The sequence below is a fragment of the Phoxinus phoxinus genome, assembly GCF_949152265.1.
Source record: "Phoxinus phoxinus genome assembly, chromosome: 16".
Taxonomy (NCBI): Eukaryota; Metazoa; Chordata; class Actinopteri; order Cypriniformes; family Leuciscidae; genus Phoxinus; species Phoxinus phoxinus.
The window spans coordinates 20446580-20459956 of record NC_136891.1 but is presented as its reverse complement, the minus strand read 5'-3'; the positions used below and the strand labels follow the sequence as shown (position 1 = coordinate 20459956).

The 13377-nt window shown below is 38.3% G+C and overlaps 1 protein-coding gene across 1 annotated transcript in view; it reads left to right on the top strand.

Annotated features, from left to right (window-relative positions):
• LOC307012449 (exostosin-1) overlaps nucleotides 1-13377 on the top strand; it is a gene marked incomplete at its 5' end in the record, with an annotated part of 349853 nt that overhangs the window by 272373 nt on the left and 64103 nt on the right. Inside the window, 3 exons of the mRNA XM_079639118.1 lie at nucleotides 1991-2084; nucleotides 6944-7051; nucleotides 8401-8520. Coding sequence (XP_079495244.1) covers nucleotides 1991-2084; nucleotides 6944-7051; nucleotides 8401-8520 — 322 coding nt within the window. The remainder of the gene's footprint in view (nucleotides 1-1990; nucleotides 2085-6943; nucleotides 7052-8400; nucleotides 8521-13377) is intronic.

The window sequence follows — 13377 nt, the reverse complement described above, 5'->3', positions numbered from 1 at the left end:
CCCTAATCAAACACACTTGATTCAACTCATTGGCTCATTATCACATGGGTTAATGAGCTGATGAGTTGAATCAGGCGTGTTTGATTAGCTCCAGCATCAGTCTATACTCCAAAACAAAAACAAAACTTGTTTTTGAGAGCGAGAGAGAGAGACTAAAAACTCTACCCTGTGGTGGCTAATAGGGCTAACACAGATCTGTGTAGATAAAACAAGCGGTAGCATAAACATTCCCATTCTTCTTTCTAGAATGACGTTCTGCAATCAACTCTTCGCAGATAACACATTTCATATGAATGAGCGGCAGCCTCAAATGCTCTCACCATAAGAGGAAGCCTAAAACATAGTTTTACAGCTAGAATGAGCGGTGGCACACCTCACTTTATCTTACATATGACAACAGGGGAAGCCATCACATACTCACAAAACAAGTCCATACTACTAGTGATTCTCTCTATTGTTATAGCCACCTAACAGGGGAACTTCAGGACCCTAATATTCCCCCAAAAATTACCTTATGACATTGACATGACCCCCTAGCTCTATTTAGGAAACAAGGTCTGTAGAGAGATACATTTTATTGTTAGTTGCACACAAAAACTACTCTTAAAGAAGACCAACTCAGCTCACCTGGGGTGTGCGAAGTGAATACTCACCAGACAGTTCTTTATGAACATGTACCACCTTTACATGCCTGAAAGAGGCACACTCACTAACCAAGCCGAGGCGGGCCATCAGAACATTGTTCTCACCATGGGCCCAGCCTCATGCCTGATGTTAGAAGCGCCTGGGGAGTCGGGGAAGAGAGGAGAGGGCTAAGATATAATCACGCCCTCAGGGGAAGTGATCCATCACCGACGCTGTGTGCGTTTGTGCCGGATCACCTCCTTTAGATCCCTCTTCTTGCGGGAGTTGCGCCTCTTTTGCGACCTACTCCTCCACGGAGGGAGGCGCACAAGAGGCGACACTCTGAGGCGCACAAGAGGCTCTCTGGCCCTGTCTACGGTCCTCAGCGATGTACGTGGTCCTAAATGCAGCTGAGTGCGCCTTCGCCTCTTTGAACTTTACAACCACCGCCACGGAGGTGCCGAAAAGCTCAGAGGGCGAAACCGGCGAATCGAGGAGAAAGCCTTTCTCTTTCTCCCCAATGTTGCCCAGGTTCAACCACAGATGTCTCTCCATGGCCACTAAAGCCGCCATTGGCCGGCCGATCACGGCTGCAGTCTGTTTGGTGGCCCGGGGAGCTAGATCTGTGGTGTGGCGCAGCGCAGTAACCGCCTCAGGGGACCCACCCCCAGGTGAGATCCCTCAGCAGATCAGCCTGACGTGCACTGCCATTCAAACTGGCAGGGTTGGAGCTCTCAGTGTCGATGTTCGCTCTCCTATCCCCTCAAAATCCCGCATAACGCACGTCGCCGCTCTGCTTTTCTTTTCTTTTTTGTTCAGCACGAGTGAGACCTGAGCCACGAAATCCAGAGGGCCAGAGGCTGAGAGTGGAGCGTTCTCAAAGAAAAACGCTCACAATTTGCACAGGCAGTTTCCTCGAGACCTGCCTGCGCGCTTTTCCTTCCCAGACCGAAAACGCACTGTTCATGTGTGTCACCCGGCGTCAAATATCTTGAGCACGGGTCTGCACACTTCTGGAAGCACTCAGCCTTCTCAGTGCACTTCATAATTACTTGATTTTCAAGCGCTTACAGACAGAACAGTCCCTGAAAACGGAAAGATGATTATCATGTTTGCAAGGCGCCCTTCTACTTCCAGGTTGCACGTTAATGATTCATGGGCTGTCGCCGGTCAACAGGATTGCCGTGATTTGATAGTAATTTAAGACACCTGTCATGCCTGAGGCGTTCCCCTTAGCGTCAATCGTCGCAGTGCGAGTTCCCTTTCGAAAGGGAACAAAATGTTTAACAATATAACTTTTTTTTTTTTTTTTTAAGTGCAGATTCTAATGTTTTCTGGCATTTTGTGTTTATGTGTGTGTCCACAGATTTGATTACCAGGAGCTGCTACACAACTCCAGTTTTTGCCTTGTTCCTCGGGGCAGGCGGCTTGGGTCCTTCCGTTTTCTAGAGGCCCTGCAGGTAGGTGACTCTGAAGTTTGCCTGTCTAAAACACTTTCACAGCATGCTTCCTTTCAGAACAGGTGTTTTTGATTGACTTGGATGTTTTTAGGGCTCAGCCGTTTGGAGCCCTGAGGTTACACTACTCTGACGTAGGGGTTATTGATATTGACATTCTGTCATCTTTTCAAAAACACCCAGAGATTCTTATATTGAAGAGGAGAGGTGAAGAGAACTATTAATAAATCGTTCACTCTCTCTCTCTCTCTCTCTCTCTCTCTCTCTCTCTCTCTCTCTCTCTCTCTCTCTCTCTCTCTCTCTCTCTCTCTCTCTCTCTCTCTCTCTCTCTCTCTCTCTCTCTCTCTCTCTCTCTCTCTCTCTCTCTCTCTCTCTCTCTCTCTCTCTCTCTCTCTCTCTCTCTCTGTGGTTATTCATTAGTTGTTTTCACAGTCTCTCCTCTGAGGTTAGTCAGGAGAATCAACTATGCAGCTGAAACTCCACTTCCATCACTTCTTTTTTTTTGTATTAGGAAGAAAATACAGTTCAGTGCCTCTTCCACATAACTTTTGTGCATTATATTATATTTTGATGTTCCCAATACCAATTAAGCAACTAATTAATCTAGGTTTGAGAAGATGAGCTGTTTTGTGAACTGTAAATTTTGTGAAAAGTGGCATACAAGCCAGTAACACCTATGAGCAGTGATGCAGAATGCATGAGATGAAACTTCAGCTCAATATCTTAATATCTGGCTGCTAGAATGCAGAACTTGTCAATGCCATACATGGAGGATTCTAAGATGAACAGAGAGTTTGCATAATACATAATACTATTTATATTATTAATTAATATGATTAATTATTAATAGTAACTTGGAACATTATAAATTTTACAGTACAATTTTTGTGGAAACCTTAATACCTAAAATCAGAATTTTAGAATACCTTTTATTTCAAATATATATATTTTTTGTAAAAATAAATACAATAAATATACAATCTTTACTGTCAGTTTTTAAAAAAGAACACAATTAAACACTTTTCAAGCAATAAAAAGCGAGTTTGTTAAATTTAAATGACCAATAGACATAGTAATGAAAGGTTATTTTCCAAAAAAACATTGTAGTACCATTACGCTTAGTTGTTCTTTTTATCTTGATTCATATATATTATTATAACAATATGTAAAATGTAGGTGACTTCAGCTACATATTTGCCCCAGATAAATGGTGTGTAAAAAAAAAAAAAAAAAAAAAACGTATAATTATGAAGGCCACATAATGAGAAACAGTCCATCCTCTAAAAATAAGTATAGAGTTGCATAAGATCAGAAAGTGGATTAATAATAATAAAAAAGTGTTCATATGAGTCTTCCAGTGAAGACTCTTTTCAGTCCCATCTTTAGCCTGTCAAAACCGATATTTGTCAGTCAGATATAGGAGGTAAACACAGGGTGTTTGAATTTCCTCAGTATTTTTCACATCTCTCCAGTAGTTGAGTGAGGCAGTGGCTCCCTGTGTGGTGCTCTCTGATGGGAGCACTTTGAAAAGAGACATCAAAAGGCTTTTAGATGCTTGTGCATGTGGGGCAGTCCTTGTGTTGTCAACCATCCCGATTAAAAAAAAAAAAACCTTGGAGTGATAGAAGGCATGTGTGTGTGTGTGATGGAAGGTGTCTGTGTGAAAGGTCAGGTGGGATTACCAAAGCGGTGGTCTCTGCCTCACTCCTGATATCTGGCACAAACCTCCTTAAGTCTTCCATATGACTGTCACCTTTGAATGCTGGACGGTCAGGTGCAGTCTTGAATTTAAAGGCCTTCTCACCCAAACCTAAACCTGCAGACTACCTGCCTCCTTGAAGACCAATTATACAAATCTATAATGTTATTGGTTCGTAAACAGTTTTTGTTTTGTTAGGTAGTAGAGTCTTGTCTGTTTACATTACACTGTTTTCAACTAAAAGCAACAAACTTTTTATGCGTTTTGGCCGTTCATTTACATGACAACACCGTTTTGGATGCCTGAAAATGTAAACTTTAAAACTGCAAGTTTTTGAAAATGGTCTAGGTGTAACTACAAAAACGTGAATCTCTGAAGACGATAAAGTCATGCACATGCGTATTACGTGTTCAGTCTATAGTGTTTCATCTCCATTTAATGGACTGGCAGCAGAATACACAGTTTTTAGTCGTTTTCACGGATCCGTGTGAATTGGGATCATTTTGACAATGTTGTCGTCTGTACGTGGAAAACTCAAAGGAAAAGCCTCTCCGTTTTAAGCATATCGTTTTCATGTAAATGTACACTTAGATAATAATGACTCTAATGTTACTACATCCTTCTAAAGGAATTACTAATTATTCTGATCAGTATTCTAAAGTGAAGATCATGGTAACCCACTTTAATGACACAAGTGTTACCAAATCCATCTGAAGGAATTACTATCCGAAATCTCACAAAAACCTCAAAAGCTTCAGTCATTACTAGGGAATTTTCATGCTTTTCACTTTAGAATACTGATCCAAATAATTAGTAATTCCTTTAGAAGAATGTAGTAATATTAGAGTCATTACTATCCAATACTTTACATAAACTTTAAAAGCTTACAATGATTTCAGTCATTACATACTTTTCACTTTAGAATACTGATCCAAATAATTAGTAATGCCTTTTGAAGGATTTGGTAATACTTGAGTCATTAAGTGGTCTAGTGGGTTACCATGATCTTCACTTTAGAATTAATTATACATTATGCATTATTGATGTTAATTATGAACCTGTATAGTAGTTCTTAGTAGTCCTCTGAGAGGTATGAAAAAAGAGTGGTTATTGGTTAGCTCAGGGGTTTTCAAACTTTTTGGAGTGAGCTCATAGGGTAGAACATTTTCCAAGGACCCCCTCATAATGATAACAGTGATTAAGCCCAAAGTTAATGTGGGAGAGAGTAATGAACATACGGTAATATGTTTGATTTATTGGTGCAAACGGTCGCCATTGTAAATTTGCTTTTTAAAGGAACCGTATGTAAGATTGTGGCCAAAACTGGTACTGCAATCACTTTCAAATTACTGAGCGGTGTATCCCCTCCCCCTCCCCCTGACTCGAGGTTGCCAGATAGGCTGCAGGATCCAGCAGGAACGTAGGCTGCTAACAAGTTGCTTTCAATGGCAAGACTAGAGAAGAGCTGGCAACCCGGATGCCGAAACACTACTGACTTCGTGATTGGTAGATAGGTGGAGGGTGGCGCATCAGGCCAAAACACAACATGACAACATCAACATCAGTTGAAGGCTGCAACTTCACTTTTAAATGACAACATCCCGGCCGGACTACTGTTGTCAGTGATATAAGTATTTGAAATGAACATGATTTCTTAATGTCTAGTGACATATCAGGGCCATTTTATGATTAATTGAAATACATTTCTTACATACGGTTCCTTTAACAATAGGCTACAGCTCAATTTTATTAGGCCTATTTATCATATTTTCCAGAAAATTAGTCGAACCTGGTCAAACTTGCGTAGTAAAAAAAATAGATAAGTTGCATCTGTAGGCCTAAATAAGTCACATATTATTATTAGATTCAGAAATAATGTAAAATACCAGTAAATAAAATGAAACGTTAACAAACCCTAAACACTGTAAACGTTTACTTTTCTAAATCCTTTAAATTTAATGGTAGGCTTATTCAGAACCGAGAAAAAAAAAACCTGAAAAAATATATGAATAAAATAAAAATAAATGATTTACAAATCGAAACTGAAACTGAACCTTGCAGTGGGTTCACGTACCTTTCATTCGCCATGAATCATTTCCATGAATGAGTCGTTTGTTAGTAGTCGCGGTGTAACATGTGGTTGCTGAACTATTATTTAAAGAAGGCTTTGTACTTCTCTCGTGTCCCAATATCCACTCAAAACAGCATTCTACACACACTCACACATTTGGAATAACAACACAGCATGCTCACGCTAAACAACACAGTCTACATATCTTCCGCTTACAGAGCATTTCGGAAACAAAACGCCCATTGCCATATCTGAATTTCCGCTCTGGCAGCTTCCTGAGTGCTTGATTAACAGTGATACGAACAGTAACGATGGCAGCAGTTTTACCGTATCAATTCCAGCCTGAGAGTCATAATCCTTTGGAAGTGCAGCTAAATATATTTGCTTTCGCAGCACAGAAAACAGTGTCGGAAACACAAACCAAACTCTTCCAGGCCTCTGCAACAGTGTTTGAGTGTCAAAGTAGACGTTGTTCGCGGGCAGACAATGAGGACCATAGGCTGGCATTATGCAGATTTGTTAGGTTCATGCAGGAAGTAAGGCTGGAATTACTGATAACTCGTTTAGGAAATAGGTAAGGTAAAAGGAAATCCGAAAATGCATAATAGGCGCAATTTGAATTTAATATAAAGATTAATAAATGCTTTAGAAGTTTTTTTCAAAGTTCATTATTTCAATGTAGTTAACTAATATTAATGTTGGAACCTTATTATAAAATGTTGCCGAAAATACAAACTTTTTAGAATTTTAGAATGTATAATTCCTGAACATTTTAAAATTTAGAAGCTATTGGCATATACCGGTAAGTCCACAGAGAAAATGACATTGTTTCAAGGTGTCAGTGTACATTTTGACAACAGTTGATCGATTGAAATGAACACTGTGAAAGTGTTGTACAGTTGTTGGTGGCAGTTGTGTAGAGGGGTGAGAATTTGATATGTACGTGTGTGTGTGTGTGTGTGTGTGTGTGTGTGTGTGTGTGTGTGTGTGTGTGTGTGTGTGTGTGTGTGTGTGTGTGTGTGTGTGTGTGTGTGTGTGTGTGTGTGTGTGTGTGTGTGTGTGTGTGTGTGTGTGTGTGTGTGTGTTCCACAGGCGGCCTGTATTCCTGTGCTGCTGAGTAACGGATGGGAGCTGCCCTTCTCAGAGGTCATTGACTGGAGTAAAGCCGCTATCATTGGAGATGAGAGATTATTGCTGCAGGTACACACACACACACACACACACACACACACACACACACCACACCATCAGTCCCCCAAGACGCTCCCACAAACACATCGTCATAGTCTTCTTTATACTAATTTGATCACACAGTAGTGAGAAAACACTACTATATAACTATCCATTTAAAATCCTCCATCATTCCTCTGAACAGCAGAATGAAACAGCTGACTTGCTTTGTCCCACATGTAAAGTGACCACTCACTGCACTGGGAGCTTTAATTAATTGTTGCTCAAATTCTCAATCCGGACGTTTTAAATGTGATTTAGGGGTGATCGTATCACACTTTTTAATTTATCAAGCCAATTCACTATTCCCTCCAAATTACGGAAGAAAAAAATTGCCTTCAGAGACAACTGATTTCTTCATATTTTTGCATATTCTCTTCTAACTTTTAAAAAGATCAAAGATTTTGCTGGTACAACATACAGAATAGTAATAAATGACATTTTAGACTTGCACACACACACACGCACGCACACACACACACACACACACACACACACACACACACACACACACACACACACAATTCAAATACACACATTTCACCAATTACTGTAATGTTTTATTTCACATTAATATTAATAGGACATTATCATAGGATATTAACTTTGTGTTTTATTCCAGGGACCCCAACATTTGATATATAAATGCAGCTATATACCGTATTTTCATGTATAGTGTCCAGCTTATACACTATAGGAAAAAATATTAAGCACCATATTAAAGACAACTTGTTTCCATAATTAAATAACTTTATATGGTCACTGTACTAAGACAAAGCAAATTATTACAATATTATTTGGAGAATATTTACTTTGCATTGATTTAACAGTGTATCTTTTCTATCTGCTATTAATGTTAGTTATTGATAGAACTTTTAATTTATTCCATTCTGTTAAAATAATTCGGCTGTCAATAAAATACAATTTTGTGTTTAATATAATGTTTTTTTGTTTTGTTTTGTTTTAGCTGCTAAACCCTCTCTTAACTCTAAACCTAACCTTAACCATTTCTTAAAAATAAACAATGAAGCAAAACGTAAAATGCAGAGTCTATTTATTGTAATCGAAATAATTTGAAAAAAAATGGCAACAAGTAGCCCAAATGGCATTGTATTTGAAGTGCTCTCTGGTGGTATGCAATAGTTTTGTGTGAGGTACAGAGTAGAATTTTAGTTGTTAATCGCTCCAAATTTTATCAATGTCCACTTGACACTTGAATTACAGACAGCACAAAAGTTGGGCTAACCACTAAAGCATCCTTGAATACACAAACACACAGTACATCTGAAAGCAGATCATGCTCTGTCTCACTCTTCCAGGTTCCATCTATCACCAGGTCTGTGAGTTCTGACAGAATCCTGGCACTGCGGCAGCAGACACAGTTCCTGTGGGACGCCTACTTCTCCTCCGTCACAAAGATAGTCTTAACCACATTAGAGGTGAGTCCTCAGATACAGCAGAAAGAAGTTTGCCTCGTCCAAATGAGTCATACTGGGGGAAATGTGTGAACGAGGGACTGCCAGCTGGTTGATGTCTTTGTGGCTTTGTGGGATAGTTTAAAAAAATTAAAAAGTTTCCATTCACTCCCCATCATGTCATTCTAAACCTGAATGACTTTCACAAAAGAAGATATTCTGATGGCAGACTTTTCTTCAACCTTTGACTGTTTCTTAAAGCTACAATATGTCATTTTTTTCGCAGCTAGGGGTCTCTAACCTCTTACAATAACAAAGGCGTAGGTTGGAATCGGAACGATTGGAATTGCTGTCATGCTGATGGATCTAATAATGTTTATGGATGAGTGAAAACATTCATGTTTTTAAACATGACTGTGGTATGAAGCTGGGCGCGATTGCTAATGAGATACAGATATCAACGCCATACGCGAGTCCCGCGGATATTAGGAATTAAGACATTTAATTCTACCGAACTACCCGCAAGTGCTGAATTACTACTCACACAGGTCAGTTTATTTGACGAATTAAACTTGTGAGGTAACGCAGCGCTGTTTCACTTGTTCTACACTATCACACTAAACTGCATTTGAGTCTGTTGAAAGTTATAATGTTATTCTATGTGTCAGTTTGTTTGCTATTTGAGACTAGCAGTAAGCTAGATCAACATTAGAATAACATACTGATCATATTCTAACATTTCATCATGTTGAACTATATAACATTGATTTGTTTTATGTAAATTTTCTCACCTGTCTAATAAAGTACATGCAAGAGCGGCGTCCCTGTCAAGTCGTGACTCGTGAAGCTCTGTCAAGTCCAAGTTAGTCACGGACGTGGAGCTCTCGGCATCTCGAAAACGCCTCGATGATATTGATCCTAATTTTAGTTCTCCTTTTGTCCCAAAGTCTGGCCCATTCACACCAATAATGATAAAGAAATAAATGGACTATTATGTTATGTTCATTTTAAGTGTTATTTAAATAGGTAATTTAGTTAATGATGCTTAGCATACACTTTGTTTTGTCTCTGTCTCTCACTTTCACTCACTAATTTCTTACTCTCTCTATCTCGCTCCCTCGCTGACATCTTCTGTTTTCTTCAAAAGCTTTCATCATGAGTTGCTGTCACACATAAGAAGATGATACCTGCCATGATCAAACGCACTTGGTCTTTTCCAGACCTCTCCAACACACATAAAAATGCAGACAGATTTACACAAACATTCCCTCCCTCACTCTCACGTCTCTGAGAACTTTCTCCCAGGGTACAGGCCTGCCTTGGTCAGCTAGATGGCAAGGAAAGTTTGTACTTGGTTTCTCTTCATCTCAGGGAGGTGTTGGACAAGTCTTTTAATAACAGGCCTTACTGAGAACTGCCAGACGTCACTGCCAGAAATATGACTGACTAAAAATTTGTTCAGAAAGCAGACAGGGGACTATTTCTGCCAACTTCACCAACATGCCACAGTGATCAGAAACACAACTGTAATAATTAAAATTGTATAAAGCAGTGGGACTTAACTGGTTTTGCTTTAGGACCCAGATTTTACACTGGTCATTGAGTGATTACCCACAATAGTACCAAATGTCTCTTTAAATAGAAATTTACAAAAATGTATTTAAAATAAACCTTAAATTGTATCAATAATATTATGACATTACATGAAAATTGACATTGAAATTGATTTTGTTTTATAAACGTGTTATGCTTCCAGCTAGGATGACTAGATGTGCCACATTTAAATAGAACAAAGAAATCCATCATTAATGTATTAATTTAAAAATAAAAATTTGAATAAATATCACTTTTCAAATAAAATAAAAAATAAACATATTTAAACTTTATTTTTAATTGATGTTTATAATGTAACAATAAATAAAGAATAATTTAAATTGCATAAAAAAATGACTGACCAGTTGCTTTTATTAATCCGTTTGTCAACTTTTTTATACGTATTTAAAACCATTTATTAATACAGTAGATGCTTAAAAATGTAGTTAAATGACAATAGTAATTTGACAAGTAATTTATTAATTTATCTATGCATTTATTTATTTATAAACTACTGCAATAAAACTTGAACCATGTTTTATTTTATGTATTAAATGTAGTATTTTATGTAGTATAGGTCATAATTTTTTACTTAATAATTAAAAAAAAATTAACTTGCTAAATGTATTTCATTGCTATACATAATTATTATGTTTTTATATTGAATTATATTAATGTTTATATGCCTTGTTTTTCCCTGCTTTCTCAGATGAGAACAGAATTGTGACTCATTTGTGATCTTAATTCAACCTCACTGAAAACTGTCTCCTGAGGCTGGTCTCTTTCCAGAGCTATCCTAATCCCTGCTTCTGTTCCGCTCGAAACGCTTTGAACGGAATGACGTTGTGGGAAATTTTGAGTCCAGTGTCTGGATTTTCCCTTCTGACTAAACGTCAGTTCTTCATATCAAATACAAATGACATAGAGATACAAAAAAAAAAGTTTACTTTAAAAAAAAAGAGAAGTGCTTTTAAAGGCACACTATGTAGAAATTGTACCTTAATATAACAGCTTCAAAGTAATTTCAGTGGTAAACAAACTCATAGTAGGGCGCCGCTTAAAAAAACCAGCAATGCAAGTTTGAGAGGAGGGGCCCCGATAAATCTCGCGAGAATCACGACTTGCTTTACGGCAACGACGTCACACACATTAACAACTTATGAAGCACGAAGACACTTGCGCGCATTTCAGACCTGATACTCAACGATGGAAAAAGCAAAGAAAACGTGCTCGGAATAGACTAGGAAAAGATAATCTGACCACGTGAGGAACCGGAGAAGAGTCCCACTCGGTCAGGCTTTCACTCAATGCTGACCTGGCGATCTTGTTGATGGACTAGTCAATAAATCTCTTATTTGTAAACTTGTTTGCGTTCTATGTTGTATGTTGTTGCACTTGCTTGTAGTATGTCATTTTTTTTTACAAAGCTGTTCATTCAATCCATTATGTCAGACGACGCTGTTGATGTTGATTCCTGCGATTATCATGAGAACAGTTATCAATATCTCACATAATTATCAGGACAAAAATAAGCCTAGAGGTTGTAAATAGTGTAAAACCGCTTTTCCATTACCAGTACCAGCTCGACCTGACTCGTCTCGTCTCGGCTCGAGACAATAGTACCTGGTCGTCATAGTGACGTGACACACACCCGCTACCCAGACACACAGGACAAAGGAGGAAATCGAGTGTATGCTGTTTTACATAATATTAGTAATGGGTATATCACGCAATCTCTGGCAAAACTATTAAAAAATGTCGGGGTTATTCAGGATACTCCGTCTGGCGCGTGCAATGATGACGCAGTGAATTGTGACAATTCTCTCTGACCAATCAGCCGTCTGCCGTGTTTCATGTCACATTTTAGTATCGCCTCAGCTCGCCTCGGCTCGCCAAGCCGAGCTGGTACTGTGTAGTGGAAAAGCGCCATAAACGAGCACAATTTGCAAACTATTATGATAAATTGCAATAATCATGTCTAATGACATCATAACAGCCAATGTCATGAAATAATGCGACGTACATTTAACTTTATTGATGTCATCTGGCATTTTGTAATGTTTAGATTACAATAAAAAAAACACAAATTAAATTATACAGTAGGCCTAGACTATAGGCTATTTACTTGAGATTTAGCTGCAATCATGTAACAACGTTATAAGCCTGCAAACGCGGTGGGCTACTTTATTATTATAAAGTAGTCTAACACTTGACATAAACTTATTATTATCCTATTACCATCATCAGTAGTTCAGTAGACTATGCAGTAATATTTGTATGAAATCGTGAAACGTTACCTGGTCAATATCTTCGGAGTCTATCTGTGCCTGTTCCATGCCCGGCGCTCTGTACCGAACAGGTACCGGTGTACAGGGTGGGGGTGGGTATTCCACAGCGACTCTAGGGGTCGCTGTTTGACAAAAACACAATTTCTACATAGTGTAACTTTAAAGAAATGATAGGACTTCAGTTATACCAATGTATTAGGAAAAAAGGCTTTTATTCAAAATAGAGGGTGGGGTGGGGGTGCTGTGCTGTCATGTTAAGATCACAAGTAATACTTTGAAAAAACTAAACAATAACAATAATAAGCAGTGTCGAAGTAACACATTAAATGTAACGCGAGTTACGTAATCAGATTACTAGTTTAGTTCAAATAAGTAATGCAAGTTACTTTGTTTTCTCATTTATTGACTGACAGCTCTCTCCTCATGCTGGGAGAAATCATGAGTAAGTTCATGCGTTTTGCTTTTCAAACAGAGAGCGCGACTGACTCAAACTCACAGCGTGTGCAGAGAAGATTTACTGAAGCGATGGAGCCGCTGAATGTGAAGTTTATGCAACAAGAACACTAACTAATATAATTCAGAATTATTTCTTACCTTAAAATCTTTGTCTTCAAATCGCGTTCTTCTTCTTCGGATGTACCGTAAATCCAATAAGCTCACAGCTAGCTTGTCTTCCAAACTCGACGAAAAGCAGAGGACTGATGAAGTTAGGTGCTTTGCTTTTGAGGTAATGAGGTAATAAACGCGTGGACGATTTGCATGTCTATATCTTTTGCGCGTGTGGTCACATTAAAACTAATGAGCAAGGGTTTGAGAAACTTGATATTTTGTTGGTTTTTATACAAAATACTTAAACAGAGAATATTTGTTTTCTTTTTGAATCAGGTCATTTAAAAGTACACATTTAAATGATTATAAAGATATATAGCTCATAAATGTGTGACAAGTATTCGCTGAGTTTTGTTTATGTTTAGAGACGTGCTCAAGAAAAAAAGTTCAC